At 40.6% G+C, this 27,959-nt stretch overlaps 3 protein-coding genes across 4 annotated transcripts; 2 read left to right on the top strand and 1 right to left on the bottom strand.

The window, feature by feature from the left end:
- The first annotated feature begins 74 nt into the window (after positions 1 to 74).
- plch2b (phospholipase C, eta 2b) lies at positions 75 to 9,705 on the top strand. The gene is made up of 21 exons (XM_078247299.1): positions 75 to 402; positions 1,456 to 1,602; positions 2,165 to 2,408; positions 2,593 to 2,722; positions 3,856 to 4,026; positions 4,565 to 4,658; positions 4,782 to 4,985; positions 5,089 to 5,209; positions 5,310 to 5,481; positions 5,602 to 5,718; positions 5,802 to 5,885; positions 5,979 to 6,070; positions 6,161 to 6,249; positions 6,356 to 6,541; positions 6,647 to 6,754; positions 6,832 to 6,956; positions 7,066 to 7,150; positions 7,241 to 7,387; positions 7,850 to 7,929; positions 8,018 to 9,113; positions 9,236 to 9,705. Exons 1-21 carry the CDS (start codon positions 75 to 77, stop codon positions 9,238 to 9,240), a joined length of 3,825 nt encoding a protein of 1,274 aa, XP_078103425.1. The 3' UTR covers positions 9,241 to 9,705.
- A 34-nt stretch (positions 9,706 to 9,739) lies between these two features.
- grik6 (glutamate receptor, ionotropic, kainate 6) lies at positions 9,740 to 17,966 on the bottom strand. The gene is made up of 10 exons (XM_078248770.1): positions 14,994 to 17,966; positions 14,725 to 14,810; positions 12,315 to 12,346; positions 12,036 to 12,215; positions 11,590 to 11,813; positions 11,308 to 11,405; positions 10,983 to 11,200; positions 10,688 to 10,907; positions 10,355 to 10,599; positions 9,740 to 9,954 (listed from the first exon to the last, which is right to left on the bottom strand). The coding sequence occupies exons 2-10, from the start codon at positions 14,807 to 14,809 to the stop codon at positions 9,850 to 9,852; spliced, it is 1,407 nt and encodes a 468-aa protein (XP_078104896.1). The 5' UTR covers position 14,810; positions 14,994 to 17,966; the 3' UTR covers positions 9,740 to 9,849.
- A 16-nt stretch (positions 17,967 to 17,982) lies between these two features.
- On the top strand, positions 17,983 to 27,959 carry brpf3a (bromodomain and PHD finger containing, 3a). 2 transcript variants are annotated; one of them, XM_078248767.1, is made up of 13 exons: positions 17,983 to 18,288; positions 19,675 to 21,204; positions 21,467 to 21,623; positions 22,461 to 22,592; positions 23,078 to 23,206; positions 23,314 to 23,626; positions 23,730 to 24,059; positions 24,487 to 25,041; positions 25,123 to 25,180; positions 25,830 to 25,912; positions 26,126 to 26,199; positions 26,314 to 26,468; positions 26,563 to 27,959. In XM_078248767.1, the coding sequence occupies exons 2-13, from the start codon at positions 19,694 to 19,696 to the stop codon at positions 26,744 to 26,746; spliced, it is 3,681 nt and encodes a 1,226-aa protein (XP_078104893.1). In that variant the 5' UTR covers positions 17,983 to 18,288; positions 19,675 to 19,693; the 3' UTR covers positions 26,747 to 27,959. The 2 variants fall into 2 exon arrangements, with proteins under 2 accessions (XP_078104893.1, XP_078104892.1); XM_078248766.1 differs by having other exon boundaries at positions 26,102 to 26,199.

Genomic DNA, 27,959 nt, shown 5'->3' with positions numbered 1-27,959 from the left:
CAAACCTAGTTGAAGAGCCCAGCAGAGTGAGGTGGGTTAATGTGGTGTGAATGGGACAGGAGAGTTAGACTCAAATGTACAGCTCAGGGATAACCAGCACCCCAGCTATGGCACCTCTTTCTCCAGGGCTCAGTGGCACCTCACCACACTCCTCTCTGTCACCCAAGAAGACCACCTTTCAGTCTTTAGGATCTCTGTCATCAGGAATGTTCTCCCCCTCGCATGCTAAGGGCTCCTCTCATCAGGCGAAACAGGTCTCAAGTCCCTTTAATTCATCCACCCAGTCCATTATGAGCTCTCCAAAACTCTGGCAGAAAGCATCCATCTCCAGACTTGCTGAGGAGTTTTTCTGGATTGGTGGCAGTGTGGTCGCACAGCCGATTTGGAGACTGGGTCAGATAGGTAAGATTCACTGACTCATCAAATAATGTCACCTTCAAACACTGCAGAATGTCAACCTGTTGTTTAGCAGAAATGCCTACAAGCTGCAGCAAACTAAATAATATTTCTTTTCCACACATATGGCATGAATATGATACAAACAAGGTCATGTGAGTTCTTTTCCACACATATGGCATGAATATGATACAAACAAGGTCATGTGAGTTCAAAACTTCCATCCATGATTTTTTTCATGTGATTGGCCTGTAACATGTGTGAATGTTCCAACATAACAGAGTAGTGTTGCTGAGAAGGCTGTGAGTATATAATGGGCATATGGACAGTAGACAATCCTTCAGGATTAGCCTGAATGATGTGACAGAATGCGTCACATGCATCTGAGTTTTAGATTACAAACAAAGGTTAACTGCTTTTAGCACACAAAACAAACACACTACTTCACGATGACCTGATTGTTACAAGATAATTGTTGTCTTTGACATGTTATTTCAGTTCAAGCACTGTGCACACACCATTCAAAAGTCTCAAGAAATATCAGCAATGAAAAGTCAGGAGAATAACTGATAACTGATGGATTTGTTTTTTTAGACTAAGATCACTTCAGGGTTGTGTATCTTTTCCTTTTTTCCCCTCTTATCATTAACACACATATTACAGCTACTTAAATCCCTGTGTGACGCAGTTTATAATCTCATAAACAAGTGCTTGATGGTAAACCTCTACTTGTCTCTGCTGCTTCAGGGATTCATTTGGGTTTGTCATGGGGTTTTCCTGCACACAATCACAAGACATGCACTGCAGTATTTCGTATATTACAAATTGTCAAATTGTAAGGCACATTTGACGAATCAACTAGAAAAACGGACAAGTTTAGGCACCAAAAATATAGTATTATAGATTACTGAATGTACATTACACTGATGTGATTTGCACAAGCTCCCTCTGATGTTGGCAGTAAATGCATGCCAATGTGATGATCCCTGCAGATTTTAAGCTTGACAAACTTGACTAAAAGATGATAAATATTGTGTGTCTTCTTGTGCTCCCCTGTAGTGGAAAGGTGTATGTGCACCATGCAGACCGGCACTCAGATGACAAAACTGAAGGGGAAGAAGAAAGGACTGGTCCGATTCTTTTACCTGGACGAGCACAAGTCCTGCATCCGGTGGCGGCCCTCCAGAAAACATGACAAGGCGAAAAGTGAGCAATCACTACTCTGAATTTTCAAAATGTATTTTTGCAGCGCTGAATATCTACACCTGGCTGTTCTAACTATAAAACAATTAAACATCACTAATAACAAAAAGATTGAATTTCTTTTCTCAACTACTGTTTAATTGAGGCTTGCACATGAACCTATGGGTGTATCTTGTTTTCAGTTAACATCAATAACATAAACATCAATAGCTGTGATACCCCTGATCTAAATGACCTACGACACTTTGGGGAGCAGGCTGTAAAGCGTTCACTGAATAGTTGCCTGTGTTATACAATGGTTAAGATGTTTTTATAAATGAGACATATTATAGGTGTTCACATTTGACCCCTATGGAGTCAGACAAGTTGGTTGACATTGTTTGACCTGAGTAAATAAGTAAGCCAAAGTTACTTTGAGTAAATGTTTGTTGTTGCAATTTTCGCTGATGTTTATTGGTTATGATGCTGTTCTGAGCCCATAGTTTTTATCAGTTCCTCTAAGAAGCTTAATATGTAACTGATTAATTGAATGACTCCCAGTACATGTCTTAATCATCTGTTTCAGTAACTATCGATTCTATCCATGAAGTCTGCGAGGGCAAAAAGTCAGAGATCTTTAGGCGGTACGCAGACAACCGCTTCGACCCAAACTACTGCTTCAGTATTTACTACGGGGAGCGAGTCAAGTCCCTGGACCTGGTCTCCACCAACGCAGAGGAGGCCCGCACCTGGATCACTGGGCTGAAATACCTCATGGCTGGCATCAGTGATGAGGACAGTCTGGCCCGGAGGCAGCGCACCCGTGATCAATATCCTTTATTCAGCCTCTCATAAACATGTTTAATCCTTTAAATGACTAATTATTACAAATACCGGTACATCACTCCTATTCATATAAATAGGAGGTTAACATCCAATTGTAGAAGACAGAACAACACACATGAAGTGACCTGATCATGATCCTTGTAGTTTCCTCCTTAACTGCAGCCTCACATGGTTACAGCAGACTTTCTCTGAGGCCGACAAAAATGGAGATGGCACCTTGAGCATCGGAGAGGTTCACCAGCTGCTTCACAAACTCAATGTGAATTTACCCAAGCAGAAAGTCAGGCAGATGTTTCAAGTAAGACTTATGTCTACAAAGGTTGATTATGCCAGCTGCCATAAATTTAATGAGCATGACCCACCATCAAATCTGCCTCTGTGTTTTTGTATATTTAGTTATCTATCACTAATATCTCCTTACCTGGAGATGTTGCTGCATTCAAAATGGAGAATTCATATTGAGTTTAACCATAGACAGTATATAAAAGAGTTTAACTGATAACTTGATTGATGGCGCTATTTCAGAAATATACAGCAGCTGATAAATTAACTAACAAGACTCACAGCCATGCTAACAGCTCTGTGAAGCTGAACATAACCACAGAAGTGCTATGCGCTAAATGCTACCATGCTGACAATGACAATGCTAACATGTTGGTGTTTAGCAGGTATAATGTTTAGCATGGTCTCCATCTTTGTTTAGAATGTTAGCATGCTCACATTAGCTAATTAGTACAAAACTCAAAGTACAGCTGAGGCAATGTTATTAGTTTTGCATGTTTTTGGTAACACAACAATACTTTGGTTTATTACAAGTTAAGACCTGATGGCGGCGCTATAAAGTGGAAAAAGTTATCACCAAAGTTATTTGACATTATTAGACATTACTTGGTGGCACTAGAGGGAAAGTCAGGATCACCAAAGTCAGTAGGATTCATCCGCTGGGCACCATGACTGTGTGTACAGAATTTCATGGCAATCCAGCTAATTTGTTTAGATAGTTTAGTCTGGACCAAAGCAGTGCCTGCATGGCTAAAAATAAATAAATAGGTTTCTAATCGGTTTTTAAAAAAAAAACTAAAAAAGACAAACAAAAGCAAAGCATCAGCAAGACCGGACAAATATGTATGTATACAGTATTTTGGCAGGACAGTGCAGGAGAGTGCCACAGGAAGGCCATTAGGCCACTGAACAGATGGCTTTACTTTCACTGCAGTATTTCTTTAGTTCAGTAGCTAACTGTCCTCCCCTCCTGATGGTGCTAGTCTCTGTGAACGAGCTCCATCATGTTCGATGGTTATGGAGATATATATCCTTCAGATGGGTCCATGGTGGTACATATTTTCTTTGACTGCGTGGTTATCTCAAATCACACACATAGTGAAAGAGTTATTTCTTGCTCATGAAATACTTTTTTGTCGTTATCTGTAGGAAGCAGACACAGACGACAACCAGGGCTCTCTGGGCTTTGAAGAATTTTGTTCGTTCTACAAGATGATTTCCACACGCAGAGACCTCTACTTGATAATGATCTCCTACAGCAATCAGAAAGAATTCCTGGATCTTCACAACCTTGCACGCTTTCTTGAAAACGAACAGAAGGTACAAACAAAATGTAAAAAGATTCATGCCAATTCTTTGTGTTTGTGTTTATTTATTTTAAACCTATTATACTTAAGATTTTCATTAAATGAAACCCCATTGTTTACACTATTCATGGTCAGCATTTTAATGTATTATGTATGTATGTTCTGTAATCACCATAGTAGTTTTCATGGCGGACAATCCATGCATGTAATCCAGTGTTACTGTTTGTAATTTTGATTTAATTGATGTCAGTCTCGCTGTTTAGGATTTTAAAAGATTAAAAGAAAAAATGAAGATTAAAATAATCTAAATTTGAATAAAACTGATAAAACAGTACAATAAAGGTTGCATGGCACAGCAGTGCAGTGCAAGATACAAATCCAAATTTAATTTAATAAAAGGCATACAAACAGACAAGTTTTAAGCCTCGATAAAACTATAAAAGAACATTCTAACTTCACAATAAAAGCATTCAACTTCTGAAACAGACTATGTGTAAAATATCAGATCAGATAAACCAAAAATGACATTCCTGATATTGTTTTATTTGCAGATGCGAGGTTTGGTCAAAGAGTATCTTGTCGACATAGTGGCCAAGTTTGAGCCATGTCCTGAGAACCTGCAGCGTATGGTACTGGGTATTGATGGTATGGTGAACTTGCTAATAACAGCTTAGTTAACAATGCATCAATAACATCACATATATCACTTGGACCGACATGACATGAACATACAAATAATACACATGCTATGAAACTTTCTTTCTTCAGGTTTTACCAACTACTTAAGGAGCCCTGCAGGTGATATCTTCAACCCCGAGCACAATCAGGTGAACCAGGACATGACACAGCCTCTGAATAACTACTTTATTGCCACCTCACACAACACCTACCTGACAGGAGACCAGCTGCTCTCTCAGTCTCGAGTGGAAATGTATGCCTATGTTCTCCAGGCCGGCTGTCGCTGTGTTGAGGGTAAAAGCCTGAAAAACCAGAACTTCAGCTCTCTTCGCTGGGATTTAATGACATGGTGACTCATCCTTGTTAACTCTTTTGTTCTGTCCTCCTCTTTTCTCAGTGGACTGCTGGGATGGGCCTGACGGGGAGCCCATTATTCATCACGGCTACACCTTGACATCCAAAATACTCTTTAAAGATGTCATTGAGACAATAAATAAATATGCCTTCACAAAATCACCGTAAGTGCTTCTGGGTCCTGATACTGATGTGTTTTGTCAAGCTTTCACAATAAAAAGCATCATACATGTAGCTCAGGTGTCATCACGTCACACTCCCCAGGTACCCAGTGATTTTGTCCATAGAGAACCACTGCACTGTGCCTCAGCAGAAAAAGATGGCTGAGTATCTGAGAGAGGTGCTGCAGGACAAACTGGATCTGTCTAGTGTCAACATAAATGATTGCAAGAAGCTGCCTTCCCCTGAGATTCTGAAAGGGAAAATTTTAGTTAAGGTAAAATTGTTTTAGCAGCATGTGCTGCCATATGCTGCTCAAGGATACTCAAACAAAGCTCACAAACACACCACAATCACACATGGACTTATAATATTCAGTACATGTTTAACTTTCCAGGGAAAAAAGCTGCCAGCAAACCTTGATCCTGATGCAGAGGAGGGTGATGTGTCTGATGAAGACACTGGTGATGAGGAAGAGGAGGAAGAAGACGATGATGATGATGATATCACACAGGCAAATTAAACATAGATAGATAGATAGATAGATAGATAGATAGATAGATAAGCATAATTATGCATTATGTTTGACTGTTTTAGGAGGGGAACATTGTTACCTCTACCAATAAAACCAAAAAGAAGAGCCGATTTTGCAGATCGATCATAAGGAGCTTCAAACGAAAGGTCAGCCCTTTGCTTATTTTCTTAACCCATTTTTTTTTGTATATGCTACCTTGCAGCCATCAGAAAAATTGCAAATTATGCATTTTTTTTCAGAGGAAAAAGAGAATCCGAGTGAAAAATAAGACAATGTCTGATGGCGAGTCAGACCACAGCAAGGAGAGGACACAAATTGTTTACCATCCCAAGTAAGATTAGTCATTAAATTAAATAGTTTTAGCAATACTCCTAGTTTCAACGGTTACACTTGTACTGTTTGTCTATAACTCTCCCTATAGGAAGAGGAAAACAATGAGGTTGTCCCGAGCTCTGTCTGACCTGGTCAAGTACACAAAATCTGTCCGTGTGCATGACATAGAAACACAAGGTAAAGGGATATCCTTGCATGTTTTTATCACATGCATTATCATATAGTTCATCATATATTTTAGGAATGGATGTTTGATTTTTTTGATTTTTTTCCTATCTGGTAGCATTTGTGAACAGTTGGCAGGTATCATCCCTTAACGAGACTGTTATGAACCAGATCTTACAGCTGAAGCCGGGGGAGTTGGTCCGTTTCAACCAACGCCAACTTCTAAGAGTCTACCCGTCCAACTACAGAGTGGACTCGAGCAACTTCAACCCACAACCCTACTGGAACACAGGCTGCCATATGGGTAAGACAGTCACAGTGAACTGCAATACTGCCTTCTTCAAAATTACAATAAGAGGTACGTTTAGTATTGCAGCAGCTTTTCATTTACGTATATGTTTCATTTTAGTTGCAATGAATTATCAAACAGAGGGCCGTATGCTAGAACTTAACCGAGCCAAGTTTTCAAGCAATGGAAACTGTGGATATATTCTGAGGCCTAAGTGCATGTGTAAAGGTATGTACATATACAGATTGTGAAGTTAATAGCAAATGTCTGTGCAGGGGTAGTCAATTTTCTTGTTTTGTTCTCAGCTGCCTTTAACCCCATGTTGGAGGATCCTCTACCGGGACACAGAAAGACTCAGTTGGTGCTAAAGATCATCAGCGGACAGCAGCTTCCCAAACCTAAAGACTCCATGTTTGGGGACAGAGGAGAGGTAAACGTGCTGTAGACATAATCTATTATTGAGACACCTGACAAAGCTTTTAAAAATATATTTTTCATCACAAACACAAGCATTTTTATTAATTTCTTTCTAATTCCAGATTATCGATCCCTTTGTTGAGGTTGAGATAATCGGCCTTAATGTTGATTATTCCAAGCAGCAGACCAGGGTGGTGGATGATAATGGTATGTCCCATCTCATACTCTCATAATCTCATAACAGAGAGTCAACTTTCCAATTTTTCTGATTGTGTAACTTCCCTTTAACTCATTCAGGTTTCAACCCAATGTGGGAGGAGACTCTCGTCTTTAACATTTTAATGCCTCAGATTGCCCTGGTCCGTTTCCAAGTGTGGGATCATGATCCTATTGGACGAGATTTCATTGGACAGAGGACTGTTGCTTTCAGAAGTATGATGCCAGGTAGATTACATGATGAGATTTCTGTTATGAATACTCCAGAGTTTGCACAGAGTCAGACATTTTGGGAAATACACTTATTGCAGAGAGTTAGATAAGAAGATTGATATCACAATTGTGTGTCAGATCAATAAGGCTACAGCATCATAGCATAAACACAGGAAACAGGGAGGAACAGATAGCCTGGCTCTTTCCAAAACCATACCAGCACCATTAAAACTCACTACTTAACAAGTTATATCTCGTAGTAACTTCAAGTTGCTGCAGAGTCAAGAAATAGTCTCACACAATACCCTTTGTAAAACCACAACTTGTTCATTTTTGTGCAGATCAAACAACTAAGACATAAGATGTTAATATGTAAACTCCTGGCAAGAAAGAAAATAAGCATAATTTCCAAAATGCAAAACTATTCGTTTAATATGAATAAAATTTATTAACATGATTGTTTATGCAAATGTGTAGGTTACCGGCATGTGTACCTGGAGGGGATGGCGGACTCATCCATCTTTGTTCATGTTGCTATCAATGATATAACAGGAAAGGTAAGGATCTCTAAATAAACTCACACATCTAATTTCAGCTTCATCCTACAACTCCATCTTTAAACCTTTGGTGTCCTTTGTGAAACAGATCAAACCCACAAATGCGGTGCAGGCAGCCAGAAAACACATCCAAAAAGCAGCCCAGAAGCATATGAAGGGTCCTCAAAGGCAGCCTTCACTAGACTTCTCTGTCCAGTCCTCAGAAGACGGACGAGCACTGTTCTTCCGCAAGGATCTGGATACCATTTCTCAGGACAGCAGGAATGGAGAAATGTTCCCTCTGGTACAAGGGCCAGTAGCAGTCAAGGCTGCTATCCACAAAGGGGCCATGAGTGAACCAGTGAGGCGAGCTCACAGAGTTAAAATTAATGAATCACCAGAGACAAGGAGAGGGATCTTCAGTCGGATGTCCTCCACTGACTCCCACCACATGGGGACTGCTCCCTGTGCCAGAGCAGATAGCTTTGATCTTGAGACCTCACCCCAGGCTTCTTGTCCTGATGGTCTTGCTCTTGACAGTCAAAATCCAATTCCAGAAGAGTTGGAGAATGAAATTGATGAATCACCAGAGTCAACCTGTGCTGGGCAGGAGAAGGTTCAGACGTCTGAACCACAGCAGCCTGAAGAACCTGAGGAATTACCAACAGAACCAGAGCCAGACAAAGTAATTGCCATTGAACCTGAGCAACCAACACAAACTCAAAGTCTGACTGATTCAGTCCCTCAGCCTCGGTTGCAGCATCTGCTGCAGCATGAAGCCATATCCTCTCCACTTATCTCTCCACCGTCTCCTGCCAGGGTAAGACGGACCTTAGAGGCTTCAGCCACACCCCGACCGTCCACCCCAATACGAACAAAGGCCCGCTCATGCAGTTGTCCTCGAAAACCAACTACCTCTCCCCAGACGCCGATGGTGAACCGCAAGCCTGCTTTCCACTGGCAGACACAGCAAGCACAAAAATACAACAGCTACAGCAGCCAGGTGAGGCCTATCCCCAACGGCCTCTGCCTGTCTGACAGAACATCCAGCAGCAGTGACGGCAGCACTGACAGCCTGGAGTTTGTGCCCTCCTGTGTGCCATCCGGAGCAGAGCAACGTGAGGGCACGCTGCAGAGGGAGATGAAGGCCCTTTTTGACCAGAGGATGAGAGAGATCCACTGTAAATCGCCGCTTTTTCTAAATGGTGAGTCACAGATTATGTGCGATACACATTTGCAAAAGTAAAATAAAAATAACTGCAGATACAAACCTAAAGTGGTTGTATTAAATCATGGATTTTGTTTTTATTGTATTTTTTTCTTTTAGATTAGACTGATGACTCCAACATGACAACAAGGTCCTTCAGAAGACAAAGAAAAAGAGTAACAACACAACCACAAAAAGGAGTCGTGGGAGAAAGCAGTTCTGATTTTCTTCCTAGATCAATAGGAAGACACACACAGAATTACACAATTAGAGTAGTTTTTATTATTATAGGCCTGCTGTTATGTTTACAAACAACACAGTTGTTATGCATGAAATCGTTTTTGAAAGTTTTTGTTGAAATCATGTGATGCCATTGCCAACTGTACAAAACAGTGTGATGCAGTCAGAAAGAAGTAACAGTAAACTAAACAAAAACCAAGTACATGAGCGAATATTTGTTAGTTTGTCATTTTAATAATTATTTTTATAATACTTAAACTATGTTTGCTTTTTCATTGAATTTGTAGCGTACGTACTTGAAAATCAATTAATTGATTATTTTAATAAAATGCAAGCTTTTTATTTTGAAACGTAATATTGTTTCTTTTCTGATGTATCTCTACAAGTAAGAAAGTTCAAAACCTACAATTAAGTTAATGTTTCTGTCAAATATTAGAACAAATTCTATCAAACCAAAAGAATTCTAAGTTAAAATGTCCAGACGTAAAATGTTTCTATGCTTTTTCTTTATCTTTGTCTACATTTTCTTGGGATTTGTTTGCATTGCTGGTCCTCAAGCGCAGACTCAGTTCCTCAGTCAGCACAGTGCAACAGTATTTCTGTGGGAAGGACATATAAATATAAACAGAAGTGAAAAAAATCAATTCATTGATATGTTTATTTTATGTAAACATGCTTGTGTGGATGAGAGAGTGTGACTGTATCAGTCTGCTTGTGTCCTCTGTATTTTGTTCTCCAGCTGATGTGAAAACCAATTGGTAGATTACAGGGTTGCTTTGAACTGTAACAAATTGTTTTGTCATTAAATGGTTGAGCAAATGTCGCAGTCTTTCAGGCTTATGAAACAGCTTAAAAGCCTATTGGATAAACACAAACAACACTGTGGAGCAAAAAGCAAGGCTGGTTTGGTTTAGTTTCTGAAAAGTTAATACTTTGGAGATGGATGTTTATTTTTGCCTGACTGATGATGATGTGATTTGTAAATGCACTGGCACACACCTTCTGCTCAGCTGCTCTTCTGCGGCTTTTGGAGGTGAGCTCCAGGACAGCCAGCAGTGCTCCCAGCCCCAGGCCAAGGGAAAGAACCAGAAACATCCCCTTGAGGCTGTGCTGATGCACGGCTGAAGACTTGGCCTTGTCTGCTATGCAGCTGCTGGCCCACCACTTGCTTCGCAGGTAAGCCAGCTCCCCTGCCTCGCTCAGCTGTAGGATTGCCACGCTGAGGTTCTTTATGATGGGTGAGCCTTGAGGCAATTGATAGTTTTATTGTTAATTATTTATTTATTTTTTAAACATAATTTTTTTATGAGTTTTCAAAATGAGTAACCTCACCAAGGCTGGCAGCAATGCTGTATCCCCTCATTCCAATGACTTCATGTGCTCTGACCAGCTCACAATGGCGTGCTACTGCCAAGTCCAAAGAAACAGACTCTCCAATGAAGGCAAAGTTTCCCTCTTTTGCACGCTGGACCCCTTCGTCCATAGATGACACAAAACTCTTAGTTCTCTCCATGTGTTCAAAGATCCTGCGGTACACTGGATTGTTTGAATTCTGCATGAAGGAAAAAAACAGAATTAGAGAAACAGCAGTGAGACGGGGGATCCATAAGTGATCCGATGTCTGTACCTTGAAGAAGGCAAGGGTGGAAGAGCCAGCCAAACAGCCGTACTCAATCGTGTCCTGATTGGCTAAGTCCTCAAACCCTTTCACTGTCAGGTGAGTGGACTCAGAGGTCTTAGAGGAGCTGAGGTTGGAGAAATAACAAGCTAGGAGGACGATGGTAAATAACCACCAGCTGCAGCAGATGACACGTCCTGAAAGAGCTTTGGGATGTGGGCCAGCACCTGACAACACAAAAAGAGTACAGTAAAAAGATGTCTCTAATTATCAGTACATTCATTATCACCAGTCTCCATTTGGTGGCATACAAGTGTCTGGTTTTGCTGTTTACCTTGTAGAGTCAGAGCTGCAGCTGTGTACCACAGACTGTGGAGGAGGCTGAATCTGTTCTGCTCACTCTGGGGCTGACTCCACTCACACGGGCTGAGTCTGCATTTGCATACAAATACAAATAACATATTAATGTGACCGCAACCAAAGGGATTCCACTGCCAGCAGAAATGTGAAAATATCCACAGACAAGAAGTATAATATATATTCATATTCAAATCCGACAGCACATCTGTAAATATCAACAAATACATTACTTTTTAGTCCTACTTGCATCACCAACCTGGCAACTAGAAAGATGCATGCAGCAGTCCCCAGATAGGCAATGAGTATGCCGACCCAGGTCTCGGCTGTAAAGGGGGAAAGGAATTCAAAGAAGCCTGGTCCCTCTGAGATGTCCTTCCTCAGCAGGATGCTGATTCCTGTCTGCATGAATGGTTTGGTCATCCCCACCACTTTCTCCCGAGCTGCAGTGAGAGTCAGCGGAGCAATAGCAAGGTCGGCCTCCTGTGGGGAACACATAAATACTTGCCGTACATTTAAATAAACTCCACAATGAATTAAATAGATTCTAACTGCACCAACAATCCTGTTGATATTGTTCACAACACACATTTACTGATTTTCAATGTATCCGTTGTAGGCACAGATGCCAACTGGGTATTTAAGCTCCTGTGGAATGGTTGGCTGCCCTTTGACCCCTTCAAATGTAAGTTTTCATGTACTCACCCCTCTCACCACCTCTCCAATCATCCCATTCCAGTTCCCGTTCTCATCCTGTCTGCCGTATGAAGCATCTTTCACCAGCTGCACTTTGTAATTGAAGCCCAGTTTCTTGGCTACTTCAGACAGCAGGTCGATGCAAAAGCCTTCCAGTTGTGTCCCTTTGGACATTGCATATGGTTCTTGCTAAAAGAAAATATGTCAAAAGGTAATCAATGAATTGTGTTTTATTTTAAATTGTGTATTTACCTCTACTAGAGGCTTGAAAGAAACAAATTGCTATACCTTTATTGTTGTGATTCTCATCTCCGATTGCACTGATGTTGAAGGGGAAAAGTAAAGAACACGTTAGTACAATAACTTTTAGAAACAAGCACCGTTCATCGTGTTTATGTAAACTGGGAAGTTATGAAGATATGAGGGGGAATAAATCAGTGGTTCTCAACCTGGGCGCCGGGACCTCAGCAAAGGGTCTTAAGATAAATCTGAGTAGTCATCAAATGATTAAAGGGATAAGAAAGAAAAATGTTTTCAGGCCTCTAAAAATCCTTTAAATAATCACCCATTGGTTGAACTGCACACAGCTAATGTGATGAGGGGTCACAAGTATTGGTTCAATTTCAGGGGTCACATGGCAAAAAGGTTGTGAACCACTGGAATACAAAATGTAACAGAGCAACTGTTTTTAGCCATGCTTGCCTCTAGGATAACAATGTCAGTCTGTTGGTCGGTCACTAAATTTTTTGATGGATTAAGATGAAAATTTGTCATTCATGGTTCAAGAGGATAAATCATAGTGACTTTGTTGATCCTCTGACTTTTCATCTAGCGCCAGCAGCTCTAACCCTAACCCTAGTTGCACTTATCCAATGAAATATCTCAACATCTACTAGATGGATTGGCACAGCATTATGTACAGACATTCATGGTTCCTAGAGGATAAATCCTACTGACTTTGGTGATCCCTTGACTTTTCTGACATAAGCATTTAGCTCAAAGCTAAAGGCTGTTCCTACACACAGTCTTACAAAGCAGATAGTGTAGCTGTAGACTCTTAGTCTTGTTAATATGATTTTTATTGCATAGTTGTTCTGTTTTGATATGCATGGAAATCTAATGTAAAATGTAGGTGATGTAAATGTTGCTTTGTTCTTTATTATGTGGTGGAAAGTTAGTCAAGTCAAGTTTATTTCATCCATAAAAATGGAAATTACAGTGCTCATACCAGCCTTAATGCCCATAAAAAGATAGAGCATAAATACAATACAATAAATACAAATACAATACAATACATAAATACAGTACAGAAATTATAAAAATGTATGTTTAAAGTGCTTGTTGTGCTGTCTGATAGTCTGAGGTATAAAAGAGAGAGCATACCGCTTAGTTCGTGTCACGGGGGGCCTTAGTCTACCACTACGTTCCATAACCCTACCAGTCAAATTACCATGAAGAGGGTGACCAGGGTCCCTCGTTGTTTTCTGTGTCATTTTTGCCAGGCGGTCATCACTTTATCCACTGTATTTAACTCCCCCACCATTTACCAGCCCTTTTAGTCACTCTATCAGTCTTGGCCTTCTCAGTTGTTAAAAATATACAATAATAAAAGAGAATAAACAAATCTTTTGGCTCCTGTGGCCCATCCTTAAGCCACCCCAGGCTGCCTTGGTACACACTTTGGGAACCACTGTTTTGGATATATAAGGGCCCATTTGTCTTGGCTATGAAAAGTGAGAAAAGTATGAGGGGGCAAAAAATAATGGGGATACATTAGACTAGGGAGCAACTACAGGTTTATTTTGACTGACAAGTTTTTCACAGCTACATTTTGCATAATCAAAGAACCCTTTGTGCATTGTCCATTTTCAGACTTTACTCTGACATGCAGAGATGTCTGAGATGAACTTTGGGGCGCCTGTATTAACCTTCTAGTCACAACTGGTTTCCGGTATCCTAGAGATCTGGCCACTCTCCTCTCCTACTTGAAAACGGTTTGCACACCACAATCTATTTAGAGCAGTGTTTTAATTCAAAGAGTCTCAATGCCATGGCACTGTGAGATGGGAGGGAAGTCAAAGAGTATCAAAAGCCTCGATTCAGGCCAAGGCCTTGGGGATCCATCACCACAGGGTGATCCTGACAACCATCAGATCCTCCTTTTTAAAGGATGACACGTATACAAGCTCTTCAAGACTTTTTGGGCACTCTGAGACACAAGGCCTTTGTTTGCTCCATAGAGTTGATTTATTACCGTTTTTTGTGAGTGTCAACTGGCTTGCTTCCCTTTCTGTTTTTCTACAAGAGTTGGACAGGATGTGGCGCTACACTTTGATATTGATCCCAGCTGACTGTTTATGTATTTACGCCCTGTCAAGCCTAGGAAATTTCTACCAAATCCAGAAGTGAAAACATGAAGAATTTGGCAGAGAAAAAAAGCAAGCTGCCACCACACTGAATTACAAATGCAGTGACCGGGTCAAACATTGAAATATCGGTGTGAAGTGACAACACTAGATTTTCTAACATTGTCAATCAGACCAACTTCAATGCACACTCAGTTACTTTCAACATGGTTTGAGGTTTTAAATGAATTTGTATTATTTAATAAGCCTGGTTATATCTGCTATACTGATTTGATGTGTCTGTATTATTTCTGCAAAGTACAAACCTGTAATAAAAAGAAATTGTTCTTTACCTGCAGTACACACTCCAATGTTCAGGAAAACCCCAACAGACAATACAAAAAAGCCAAACAGCATCCTGAATATCCTGATTTGCATCCTACAAGTTATTTAAAAAAAAAAAAAAAAGACACTTAGTGGTTGGTTGTGCATCAGATGAATCACATGGATAAACTTAAATACACCTTTCTTGATACAAATGCAAAGATCAATTAAATCAACACATTTAATAGTGCCAGAGACAATCATTGAGGAGAGTAGATATGATGGATGTCCATACTACCTGACAAGAGACCAAGCTGTGGCTGCTGGATTGGCACGTCACACTTCAGACAGACCCTAGTGAGCTCGACTGTGATGCAGCGTGATCTGAAGTTTTTCAGATTCAAATGTCTTAAGACAGCTAGCGAAGTTTTTGTGGGTGGAGAAATAGGAAGAGTTTTAAGGGGTGGGAAGAATCAGCATGAGGTACGAACATATAGCTTCCACTGTGGAACAGAATGTGGGTATTTACTACTAAAATTGACTTCTTAAAATCTTAATAATATGATTGAATAACATGATCTTGTTAAATAACAATAACATTAAACTTATAGTGAAGCTGAGTATGATAGATTAAATGATATTTGCATTACATGTGAACACATGCAATGTAAATATATGTAATATTTGAAGCTCCTGAAGCTGGAAGTAGCTGTCATTCACTGTATATTACACTTACAGAGAGCTATACATAAAGTTTATTTAGAAAGAAAGTCATTCTTTAAGTAGAAGTGTTGCTACCAGTGCAATAAATATCATATTAGCCAGTGAATATCAATGTTACGTGTGTATTAGATTTCTTTCGGGGGTGTGCAAGCTCAGAAGGTTAACAAGCTGTAATATCAGAATTTGCAGCATGACAGCACTTTCTGCTTTTTGTTAACACGTTAAAAAGAAAAAATTAGACCACAGACCGGTTAAAGATTTTGTGAGGAGCTGAAGGTTCATCAAAATGTTGCAAAACGGGGAGAAAGAACATATTGAGTGAACATAGTCATGCATAGCACCAAACAAAAAATATTTGTGATGTAGCGTGAAGATGGCCTTGAAAAGATGTTGGAGGCTCAGGAAAAGGTTGAATAAGTAGAGATTATTTTATTATGGAATGGGCAAAGATAAAAAAAAAAAAAAATCTCTTTAAAGTCAGCAGGGAGACAGGAGTTGTGTCTTCTGTGCAGCTCCACAATCAATAAATTAAACCTCCTTTTTTGTCAGATTGGCACTCTGAATCGGTCTTGTCCACATGATAGTGTAAGTTTTAATGAATTAGGCCTATTTGATTTTCTAATATAAACAACATGGCAAGCGTAGTGACAGGCATGCTAACAAGTTTGTTCAGTCAAATGAATACATTTGCATATGTATTTTACCATTAAGATCTGAACCTATTAAAATTAGAGCCAGAGCTAATGACAATATAATATAGCAATTTAGTATTTCCCAAATGAGTTTGTTGTAGAATATAAATTGTTATAACTTCAAGTTACAATGCAAGCCTGTGCTCAGTTAACAGCTGAAAAACATGATATAGCTTGTTGTAAATCAGTTTGAGCGTCAAGGCAACAGGAATTATTTTTATAGTGAGATAGCGAACTGTATTAGTCACTGTGTGTGTTCAGCAGACATTTTATAGCTCCTGTGGTGAAAGTAGTGACCTAAATAACTTCAAATCAATTTGAGCTAGATCATGCAGACTACCGTATAAATTGAGTAATATATAATAGATATAGATAGAATAGATAATAAAGCGTGATTTAGCTTCATGATATCTTTTACAGTTTTTGTGTTATCGCTGTTTAAGTTTAGTGTTTCATTCAGGCTTTTTCTATGCTTATAATGAAGTGTATATTGCATGACTTCAGTGGGTGATGTTTAGCTTTAGCAATTTAGCTTTTCTGCATTCACAAGCATTTTCTGCAGGAAATGCATTTTCTTGTTCATTATTGTTTTTGTTATGTTATTATTAAATCTGCTTTAAGATGCTTTTTAAATAATTTGTCTGTATTTTGTGAATGTAAACTGTCTCTTCTTTAGGTCATTTTCAAACGTAAGTTTCCAAATTCATGACCTTAGTGTCCCTGATGTGATGTAGCTGAGTAAAAGAAAAATCATGCTAAATCAATTTTATATGTCAAGTAAGCTCAAGCCTTTCAAAGGCTCTCATTTCACCCACATGCAGTGACAAACCAACAGAGACATAGAGCTATAATATACACAGGCTAGTCTCGCATTGTAAAGTCTGGCTACACCACAAATGCATTCTGGAATAGGAGAAAAAAAAGGCTCTGGGTTGTTTGGATTTCTTTAAACCAATCACAATCGTCTTGGGCGGCGCTAAGCTCCAGACGCAGCGACGTTGCCTCAGCAAAGTGCTGTGAATTAAATCACAACAGTTACTGCTTTGCATGTCATGTCAATAGATCCATCCATCTCCATGACAACTGAGCAACCTCCATGTGCTGCTGACATCAGTGTGTACAGTTGAAAGCTCTAAAACTAGTAAGGGGACTTTGGATTTACAGGCAATATGATTAAACAGTTGTGAATGGGACTTGTGTAGCCTATTTCTAACATCCCTCACTTCACTGTATGCAAATGTAAATTAATAAACTAGCCTACTTACCACCCCAACTCAGAAACATCGATTCATTCCCCCATTTCAAATTGCAACTCAAAACACATCTGTTTAAAACTGCCTATTCCACTTGATGTCTATTACTCTGCCTCTTTCTGTTGTTTATATTGTTGTTTTATTTTTTTTAATTTAATTTGAATTTATATTTTTTTTGCTGCTTTTAAATGTCTTATGTATCCCTGTATGGTGTCCTTGAGTGCCGAGAAAGGCGCCTTTAAATACAATGTATTATTATTATTATTATTATTATTATTACTGTGTGCATGAGCATTTGATTATTATTGTCTTTTTACTATGTGGTTATTACATTTGGATATTGGATTGTTTGAATTACGATGTTTCCCTAGAAATGTCAGATGCATAACAAGTAGAATATGGGGAAATAAAGACGAGGCCAAGGCGCGCAATACATATCTAGTTGTTTTTCTCATCGCTTCTTTCTTTTATGAGCTCCAGATTGAATTCGATGAATTCGGTTTATCGTGTTGACCAATCACAAAACGATGCGCGTTGCGAGCGAGGTAAGGCGGCTACCTACAATTGGCTGAGATGTTGTTTTTTTTCAAAGGGGCGTATTTTTCAAGCCATCTTGACTGAATATTTAGCCTCATCCAGGAAACATTAATTTGATATCTTCGGGATTTTGCTACCCTTAAGTTTTGAATCAGCACCGTTTGAAAGGTTTAAACCATACCTACGAAACCGGGTCCAGTTTGTGTGTTTGACCGACGTCACAGCGAAGAACTAAAGTGCTGAAGATGACGCTGTCGCTCCTGAATTTACCGGCTAGCTAAGCTAACGGCTAGCATGTCCGCCTTGGTTGTAGTCTGTCACTAGCTGACATTTAGCTAGGTGCAGTTATTCTGTTTGGCACTCGCACTGCAGGGGACGATTTTACAAGGTAAAACACTCTGATATGGTCCGCATTTCCAGCGTTACTTAGGAAACCTGCTGTTTTGTTACACGACTTCTGTAGCTATGTCCTGTGCGACCGAGTAACGTTATCACACCAGCGAGAGACAATCTTTTTGCAGGGGTCTGGACTCTGGAGTACAAAGCAGTAACCGAAACGTTGCATATTACGGTGTCGTGATCTAATGTTTACATGCAAGTAATTTATGCATTTAGGCACGGTGCATACAGTGCGTCTGATTGCTGTTGGCATGTATAATTGGGCTGCTAATCAACTTGCAATCCAAATGTTATCTCTGCTGTTGTGCGTTTAAAATGGCTGACAGATGTTAGATACTCGGGTTGGTATTTAGCGCCGTTCAACCTAACTACGCACAGCAACAAGGAAAAAAAATAAAAAATAGAGGATACTGGCATTTGATTGGGCTAAGGGAAATGTGGAATGTTACAGACTCCTGATTGGACCAATGGAGAGACAGCTAAGGTGCATACAGCAAGCAGTACAACTTACTGTAACGTTAGTTGTTTGTGCAGCAAGAGTAGGCTACTTGAGGTAACATGCTGTGTTTTTATTACAACAGCACCAGAGTTGACCCCATTTACCGAGTAACTATTGTGTCCAGGATTTAACACAACACATCTTACAAAAAATGCTAAATAAGAAAGCACTCTTAATGTTGGCAGCAGTAAGGAGTATGATTAATCAGGATAACACAAAATTCAGCATAGGCAGAACAAGCTCTGAGGGCAGAAGATAATAAGAAGATTTTGTAACCAAATTATGAATTATTCATGGATAAAAGCAATATTAAATATGCATTTGTTTCTAACAATTTAACCACTGTTATTTGTGATTTATTTATTTTTTTTATCAAGAAAATATGCTTTGACAGGCAAGGGATAAATTAAAATAATGAACAGCCGTGTGATAATAGGGAGGGTTGCCCAAATTAACGTACTCACACAAACACACATTGGGAGCCACAGTCCTACATTGTGTCACCCGGGATGTATATACTAGACTTTATATTGACCAGTCAATTAGTGGGTAAATGGTGGTATTCTTAAATTTGTCATGGCATTAAGTTTTTAATTGAAATAGCAATTAATCAATGTTAATGTATAATTTAACATTTACTGCAGGTTTGACTGGTGGTGTGATAATAAACTGATATTAAAATAATTATTTCCCAGTAAAATCTGATTCAGATCTCAGATTTTAATGACTCGGGACCATGGTTACATGGTATAGAGTACAAACAACATAATAAGGAAGAAACAACAGCTACTGTAAATCTTAATAGATCATTACACAAATTTGAAAGCGTTTAGCCGCATTGCATTAAAACATTTTTTTTACTTTTATACCTGTTAGGGAGCTGGTGTGAACTCCCATGCGGAAGCTGAGGAGGTGGGAATGTGAGACAGTTGTAAGCGGACTCAACATGGGTAGGGGCCGAGGCAGAGGGCGAGGAAGGGGCAGGGGATCGTCAGGCCAGCTGCGGCCCCCCTCGCCCTACAGACTGCAGCTCTCTCCATCCAGGGAGACTTTGACGTATGCTCAGGCACAGAAAATAGTGGAAGTGGACCTAGAAGGAAGGCTCCATCGGATTAACATCACGGATCCTCTGCCAGTTATTACCGAGGACGAGATGATGGCCCAGGACATTGCTGAGTGCAACAGCAACAAAGAGAACAGTGAACAAACCCAGAGTAAAACCAGATCGTGGAGGAAACCCTCAAACAGTAAAAGCAGAAGGAGTGGTAAAAATATGTCTCACCAGAACCAACGGTCTGGCTCCCAGCAGCACACAGGACCAACTAATTCCCTCCAGCAACCGTCCCACCAAATCCCTCTGCCTGAGCCCATCTTTCGTGTGCTGAGTTCAGTTTGCCCCTCAGAGGCGCCTGCTCTCCCAACAACCTACTACCGTTTCATAGAAAAATCAATGGAGGAACAGGACAGTGTGGCTGAGTACGACATGGACGAGGAGGACCTGGCCTGGCTGGAGATGGTTAACCAAAAGAGAGTGTCTGACGGCCATGCCTCCGTATCTGCAGACACTTTTGAGCTGCTGATCGACCGCCTGGAGAGGGAATCCATCCTGGAGTCCCGCAGCCAGGCTCTGTCGCAAAGTGCAGTGGACGAGGATGCTTTCTGCTGCGTCTGCCTGGATGACGAATGTCTGAACAGTAATGTCATCCTCTTCTGTGACATCTGCAATCTGGCCGTCCACCAGGAGTGCTACGGTGTGCCCTACGTACCTGAGGGTCAGTGGCTGTGTCGCTGCTGCCTGCAGTCCCCCTCCCGTCCTGTAGACTGTGTGCTCTGTCCCAACCGAGGAGGTGCCTTCAAACAGACAAGTGATGGACGTTGGGCCCACGTTGTCTGTGCCATATGGATCCCGGAGGTGTGCTTTGCCAACACAGTGTTTTTGGAGCCTGTTGAGGGGGTCAAGAACATCCCTCCTGCTCGCTGGAAGCTCACCTGCTACCTGTGTAAGCAGAAAGGCAGAGGAGCATCCATTCAGTGCCACAAAGCCAACTGTTACAGGGCCTTTCATGTCACCTGCGCCCAGAAGGCCGGCCTGTTTATGAAGATAGACCCAGTCCGGGAGACAGGCGTCAACGGTACCACTTTTTCTGTGAGGAAGACTGCTTTCTGTGAGCATCATTCTCCAGTGGGGTCTCGGCGGGACGGGTCCAGAGACGATTCGGTTGAAGGGAGACTGGTGGGGGGCAGGGGTAACCGGGGTCAAAGGTCCTACACTCAAAGCCCTCCACCACCACCACCAAACAAGAAGGCTACCAAGGGCCAGAAGAAGAAGAATACGAAGGGGTCTGGTGGGTCAACACGTCGCTCAACTGTGCCTGTGCTGCTCGTGCCTCAGATCCCTTCTCACAGGTGTGACATTTGCATACTGTCAAAATTTACATACCCAGCATGCCTTATTAATTGTAGTGTCTAGTGCCTTACATGAGATTATTAATATTCTTGCAGAGTTCCATAGGAGACACTCTAATCTAATTTAGGTTTTGATCCAATGCATTAAGAGACTGGATTAATACTTTGAATGACCTTACCATAAGATCATAAGTCAGTGGTTTTATTATGACCACCAGTACTGCCACACAGCTTTTAATGTACAGCTGTTACATTTCCACAGGCTGAACAAGATCTGCACAGGAGTGGAAGTCCAGAGGAAGAATCAGTTCATGCAGAGGCTTCATAACTACTGGTTACTGAAACGACAGTCAAGAAATGGGATGCCTTTGATACGCCGACTGCATTCCCATCTACAGGCCCACAGGACTGCAGAGCAGGTGAGGCCAGAGATAATGTACAGTGAGTGTTTTTAAACTAAAAATGAGAAACAAATCCTCTGATGAAAAATAACCATTAAAGCTGGCGTCCACATTGATTTTCACTTAGTTAACATATCAGATCATAAGAATATCAGGTCTTCACAGAACCAATAAGGTCTGTTAAGGACAGAGTCAGCCAAGTCACTGGAATCAAACCACTCCACACCAGGTTTGTATTCTTACATTGTAATCAAAACATAAGCCCAGACATCACACTTACAATGACTGATTCAAATAGATGGCGGGCTTCCACACAACCCTTCACAGCTCTGTCTTCTTTGCTGTAGCTTTTTTACTGCTGCAGGTAAAGGTTAGGGATATTCATTTTAATCTATTGCCCATTCACTTATGATGGCATGGAAAGCCTCAAGCTGTATTAAGGTATTTAAACCATAAAACGTAGATACAAGATTTAATGTTAGATTTATTTACAGTGGTTGGGATTAAATGCATCTTTATGATAGCATACATTAATTTAACAATAATGCCCATATGGTAGCTTTTTATACAAACTTGATTTGGTTAAATAAAAGAATAATTTTAGTAAACATGTTTATTGTACGCAAAATGAATTACAACAATTACAACAACAAAAACATTGCACAGCTTTGGCTTTTTGGACATGTGACCTTCTCATTCTTTCTTGCTGTAAAAGTTGGGGACTAAATAAACTTTCCAATAAGAGTCTGGAACCTGCGGCACACTTGGGTCTCAATGCCAGAATATTCCCACACTGCTCGCCCAACACACAGCTACAGGAAAGGAAGTCTGATCCCTTTGATCTTTTTTGTTCAGAGGGAGCCTGATGAGAAGCTGTGTGCTGCAAGAGAGGAGCTACGATACTGGCAAAAGTTGAGGCAAGACCTGGAAAGAGCCAGGCTTTTGGTGGAACTCATCCGCAAGAGAGAGAGGCTAAAGAGAGAACAGGTGCGTTACAGAGGAAGTGTGAGACAAGCTATAATTATTTGGGCTACTCCCGTCAGTATTATCATTCATAAGCATATCTCTTAGAGCTGAAACAATTACTTAAGTAATCAGCCAATTCTGAAATTAATCTGCAACAATCGTAGTGATGATGATGATTATTATTATTATTATTATTATTATTATTATAATTGCCCAAGTTCCAGCCTTAAAATGTGAATATTTTCTTATTGATTTGTCATATAGATAGATGTTGATCGGAAAAATCGGAAAAATCAAGCAATATTTGCCCAAGCAACACCTTTGAGAAATTAGGATTTTTCTGACATTTTATAAACAATTAATTAAGAGAAAATAATAAGCCGATTAATAATAGTTAGATGCAGCCTTAATCTCTGTTCTATTCAGCATTTGTAATTCATTTTGAACCCTGTAGAGTGACCTTGTATTCCGCTCCTCTCCCCTGTATTTACGCCATCACACCTCAGATGAAAGTTCAGCAGGCTGCTCTTGAATTGAAGTTGACCCCTGCGTTGGTGCTTCTGCGATCCACCTTGGACCAACTGCAGGAGAAGGACACAGCAAAAATCTTCTTTCAGCCTGTCAATCTATCAGAGGTTGGTGCAGTTAGAAAACAATCTGCTTAAATACACATTTTATATCAAGCAGCATATTTGCTTTGGCTTTGACTCAGCTAACAGTCTTATTTTCATGATTCACTGAGGTCCCAGATTATCTAGAGTTTATTTCCCAACCCATGGACTTCTCCACCATGTGTACCAAACTGGAGGGACATGCCTACTGCTCCATCGCAGACCTAGAGAAGGACTTTAACCTAATGATCTCCAACTGCCTCAAATACAACTCCAAGGACACCATGTTTCACAAGACAGCCTTACAACTCCGGGAGGTGGGTGGAGCCGTTCTTCGCCACGCCCACAGGCAGTCTCAGAGCATCGGCCTGGACCCCAGCACCGGCATGCATCTCCCAGAGTCTCCGAACAAACATGGCTTCTACAACTGTACGTGGGATGACGGTGAGTTGAGAGTGGGAACTATCTATTTCTTCATGAACATAACCATCATGCATCATCAGCCTTTTTTCCTCATTTTTGTTTTCTCTTCTTATACTCTCTACAGTCGACTCGGTCTTGGACCCCGAGAACAGACTGCACTTAACCACAGACGAACAGCTAAAGGCCTTACTGGACAAACTGGACATGGTTGCATCCATGCGCACCAGTGGCGGTCGAACCAAACGCATAAGGCTGCTGCGCCGAGAGATCAACACTCTCAGACAGAAGATGAACCAGCAGCAGCAAAACTCTCAGTCTGTGAATGGTAATGACAAGGAGGACGAAGGTAAAGAGGAGGAAGAGGAAGAGGAGGAGGAGGAGGAGGAGAAGGAAAAGAAAAAGAAGACAAACGTTGATAATGGACCTTTGACAGCAGTGTCAAACTCTGGGACAGGTAAAAAATATTTGTCCTTTAATATATTTTATTCCATTTGGCCACTACTAATTTAATATAGGCAGTAATGGCACTGTTAATACATTACTTATGTATTTAGAGAGCTGCAACTAATGAATATTTTCATTATCGATTCATCTGCCAGGTTTTTTTCACGATGAATGATTTTGTCTAGTCCATGTCATGTCAAATTGTGAAAAATTACCAATTATAATTTTCCAAAGTCCAATGTGACATCTCCAAATGTCCTGTTTTGTCTGCTCATCAGTTAAAAACCCAAAGATATTCATTGTCAAAATGGTGTAAAACATAGAAGCTGCAACTAGGGAATGTTTCCAGATTTTAGTTAATAAATGACTTATAACAATTATTGACTAATCGTTTCAGTTGTATTTATGATCCTTAAATAAATGTCTCTTTGATCCAGATGACTCTCCACCTGTGCTGGAACTCACCGGCCCAGTATCTTCGCCACTGCCAGGAGATGCTCCCCTCGAACCTCCTGTCCTGGGCATCGTACCTGGAGGGCGAAGGTCTCCCGGGCGCTCCTACAAGCGCCAGAGGTCATCCCGCAGTGGAAGCAAAAGCCAAGGTGAAGATGAGGCTGAAGTTGGTGAAACACCATCTTCACAATCGGAGGCTGTTCACGAGGTTACTCCACTGGGAACACCCCCGGCTGTGCCTTTGGTTGGAGTTGGTCGTCGTACATCTGTTCTGTTTAAGAAAGCTAAGAATGGCGCGCGGATAGTAAAAAACAAGTCCCCACCGCAACAGAACGGTAAAACGGCTGAGGGTAAAACAAACGGTTTGGACAGCACCCCTGCCAGCCCAAATTCACCCAGTGTGACTAACATCATCACCTTACCTCCCACTCCAAACGCTTCCCCTACACCTCCCTCTCCTTCCTCACACCACCTGAGGTCCAGAGGCCCCAGCTCCGAAAGTGAAGGAGAGAAACTTCCTCCACCAACCAGAGAAGGAGGTAAGGAGAAAATGAATCAATACATGACCGAGAGATTCTAGAAAGTCCATATTTGTCACTATTCATTTGTGTTTTCGCTAGGCCTGACAAATGGAAAGCACACCTCTGCAAACCACGATGAGGACGACCAAAAGTTAAAGTGAGTTGTGTTGACTTTGGGTCACATTGACCCGTATAAAATGTTTGTTTTATATCAGAAAATATGGGACGTAGAAATAAGCGCTGAAAATGTGTAGAAGAAAAATTTAAAACGTTGGAAAAAGCAAGTTTTTTTCAAGGTTGAAAGGAAGACAACACAAGGGTTAAGTAGCACGTACAAGCATTTTAAGGGACCTCTAATACATTACTGATACTGCTAAATTGATTTCCAACAGCAGAACTTAAAGCTCTGTGGTGTAAAATTCTTTTTTGGTAACCTATATTTGTGAATGAGACTTCCAAACACGGAGTGGAACAGGTAGCCTTAAATGGACATTTTAGGGGTGTTAGTTATGCTAATAATGGAAATTCCGGGACTGCGCACCTCGTCATGAACAGGTGGCATTTATCAGGCGGAAACAAGCTGCTATTTACGACAAGTTTGTGCAGCCCAGAGAGTTTGGTGAATCCAACTTGAACTTTGTATAAGCTTTAAAAAAAAAAAGTAAGACGTTTAGCATAACAATCCGAAAATGTACTTCCATGAGGCCCATTGTCTTTGAAATTCTTAGCCATTGAATTGTAGCTATGGTCTCACCATAAATTGTGCTTTAACTATCGCTTTTCTCTCTTCTTGTTTCCATCTGTAGTGTCTCCCCACCCAAACGAAGTCGTGGTAAACCTGCATTGGCAAAAGTTCCTAGCAGTGAGAATGGAGACATCTGTACGGCAGGTGTGTATAATGAGATGGCAATCAAAATACAGTGAAATGCTTCAGTTTGTGTGGGTTTATTGGATGCGTAATGTAAGATTCTGCACACAACTTTTTCTGAGCAATACAATTTCATTCAATTGTCAGTTTGGGCTAAAGAGGTGTCCTGAATACAAATTAATTGGATGTATTGAAATATCCTGTTCACAGGACAGTCTACACTTCTGTCTTTAGATAGGGAGACTGAGCTTGGACCTCTGGACCTAGTTTGGGCCAAATGCAGAGGATATCCATCATACCCAGCAATGGTGAGGATGTTTATACTAAGTCTCAGAGCTGCCATAAAGAAAAAGGCCTCATTGCATCCCCTAGAAGGGCATGCCAATTCAGTCAACTTTAACTGACATAATTCATTGTTACAGATTGTTGACCCAGACATGCCCCAGGAAGGGCTTCTTCACAACGGCATCCCCATTCCAGTGCCTCCCGTGGAGGTGCTCAAACTGGGCGAATGGAGAGAAACGGAAGAAGGCGAAAAGCTCTTCTTAGTTCTCTTCTTTGACACCAAAAGAACTTGGTAAGATTCAGACAGGCAGGCCACCTCATGCTGAATTTTAAAACAATCAGAAGCAGTCTTGGTCACTTGGAAAATTGTGCCTGTTGTTTTTCAGGCAATGGCTCCCTCGGAACAAACTGCTGCCGATGGGTATGGATGACACTGTAGACAAACTGCGCTTAATGGAAGGCAAGAAACCCAGTGTTCGCAAGTCTGTACACACTGCATACGACCGGGCTATGGTACATTTAAACCACGTGAGAGGAAATCTAAACTTCACTCCCTCCAATTTTATATAAACTTTTAGTTTCAAGATTTTATCATCTTAAACAGGCTGTCTGGTAATATATGTATAGAAGCTTCATCACTGCTCCAACAGTTGGTGGGATTAGGTTTTCTGCTTAAAACGGTTGCTCTGATTTATAAAATGGAGAGAAAAAGTGCTTGAAGACATTTTCCTAGATGGATTTGTTCATTAATTCATGTAATTTTTGTAAAAGATTTTACACAACCACTGTTGCTATGTGTTCATATAAAGTTTTTTATTTTAGGCCAAAGTGAGTCAAGACTTAGGTGAGAAAAGTGTAAATATTAAATCGTCAAAGGGATCGTCTTGATTCAAAACATATTTAGATTGTATTTGCCATTGAAATGTCACTGTGTTTAATGAAGTGTTAAAGTCCCACTTTATGTTCACGTCATATCTGGACTCCACAGAAGTTTGGCTTTGGAAGAAAATTTAAAATTTCTAATTTATATATATTTCTAAATCTATCTATATATATATATATATATATTCGAGATGCACCGATAGACCGGCCGGTGACCGGAATTGGCCGGTTTTCACGTGCTCGGCCATGACCGGCGACCGGCAGGTCAGTCTGACATATGCCGATTTCATGCCGGTCAATGCTACAATTAACTGACAAGATAAGTTATACGAGTTACAGTTCTCAAGAACGCACGCACACACGGACGCGACAGCACAGTCTCTTTTTCCTTTCTCTCAACTTTTCCGCCGTGTGTCGCGAGTACCCGCTCGCGGTGTGAAGCGCGTGTCTCGTGAATTAACCTGCATCATGTCAGCTGTTTGGAAATTCTTCAGCATGTGTGCAGAAGATAACAAGTTTGCAATATGCAACACCTGCAAGGAAAGAGTAGGGCGTGGAGGGATGACACCAAAAACCAAAATCACATTTCTTTAGTTGGATATTGGATGTGAAAAGAAGGAAATGGTTCTAACATTGACCTTTAGATGTGTGTGAATTTCCCACACCATGAGTCATTTCTATAGTTCTATTTTATAGTGATCCATTATCTGTTCAAAAAATGTTCTATGTTCTGTGCAAAATGTTCTATTAAAGAAAAGATAGAAAATAAATATTTGTGTGTGCTGTAAAGTGGTTAGAAAAAATGAAATCGGAATTGGCTAAAATCGGTATCGGCTGGCCTAACTCAAAGACAATCGGAATTGGCCTAGAAAATTGTAATCTGTGTGTGTATGTATGTATG

Source organism: Sander vitreus, chromosome 4 (assembly GCF_031162955.1).
Source record: "Sander vitreus isolate 19-12246 chromosome 4, sanVit1, whole genome shotgun sequence".
Lineage (NCBI taxonomy): Eukaryota > Metazoa > Chordata > Actinopteri > Perciformes > Percidae > Sander > Sander vitreus.
Note: the sequence above shows the minus strand (reverse complement) of the source record. Positions and strands in the feature narration are given on the sequence as shown.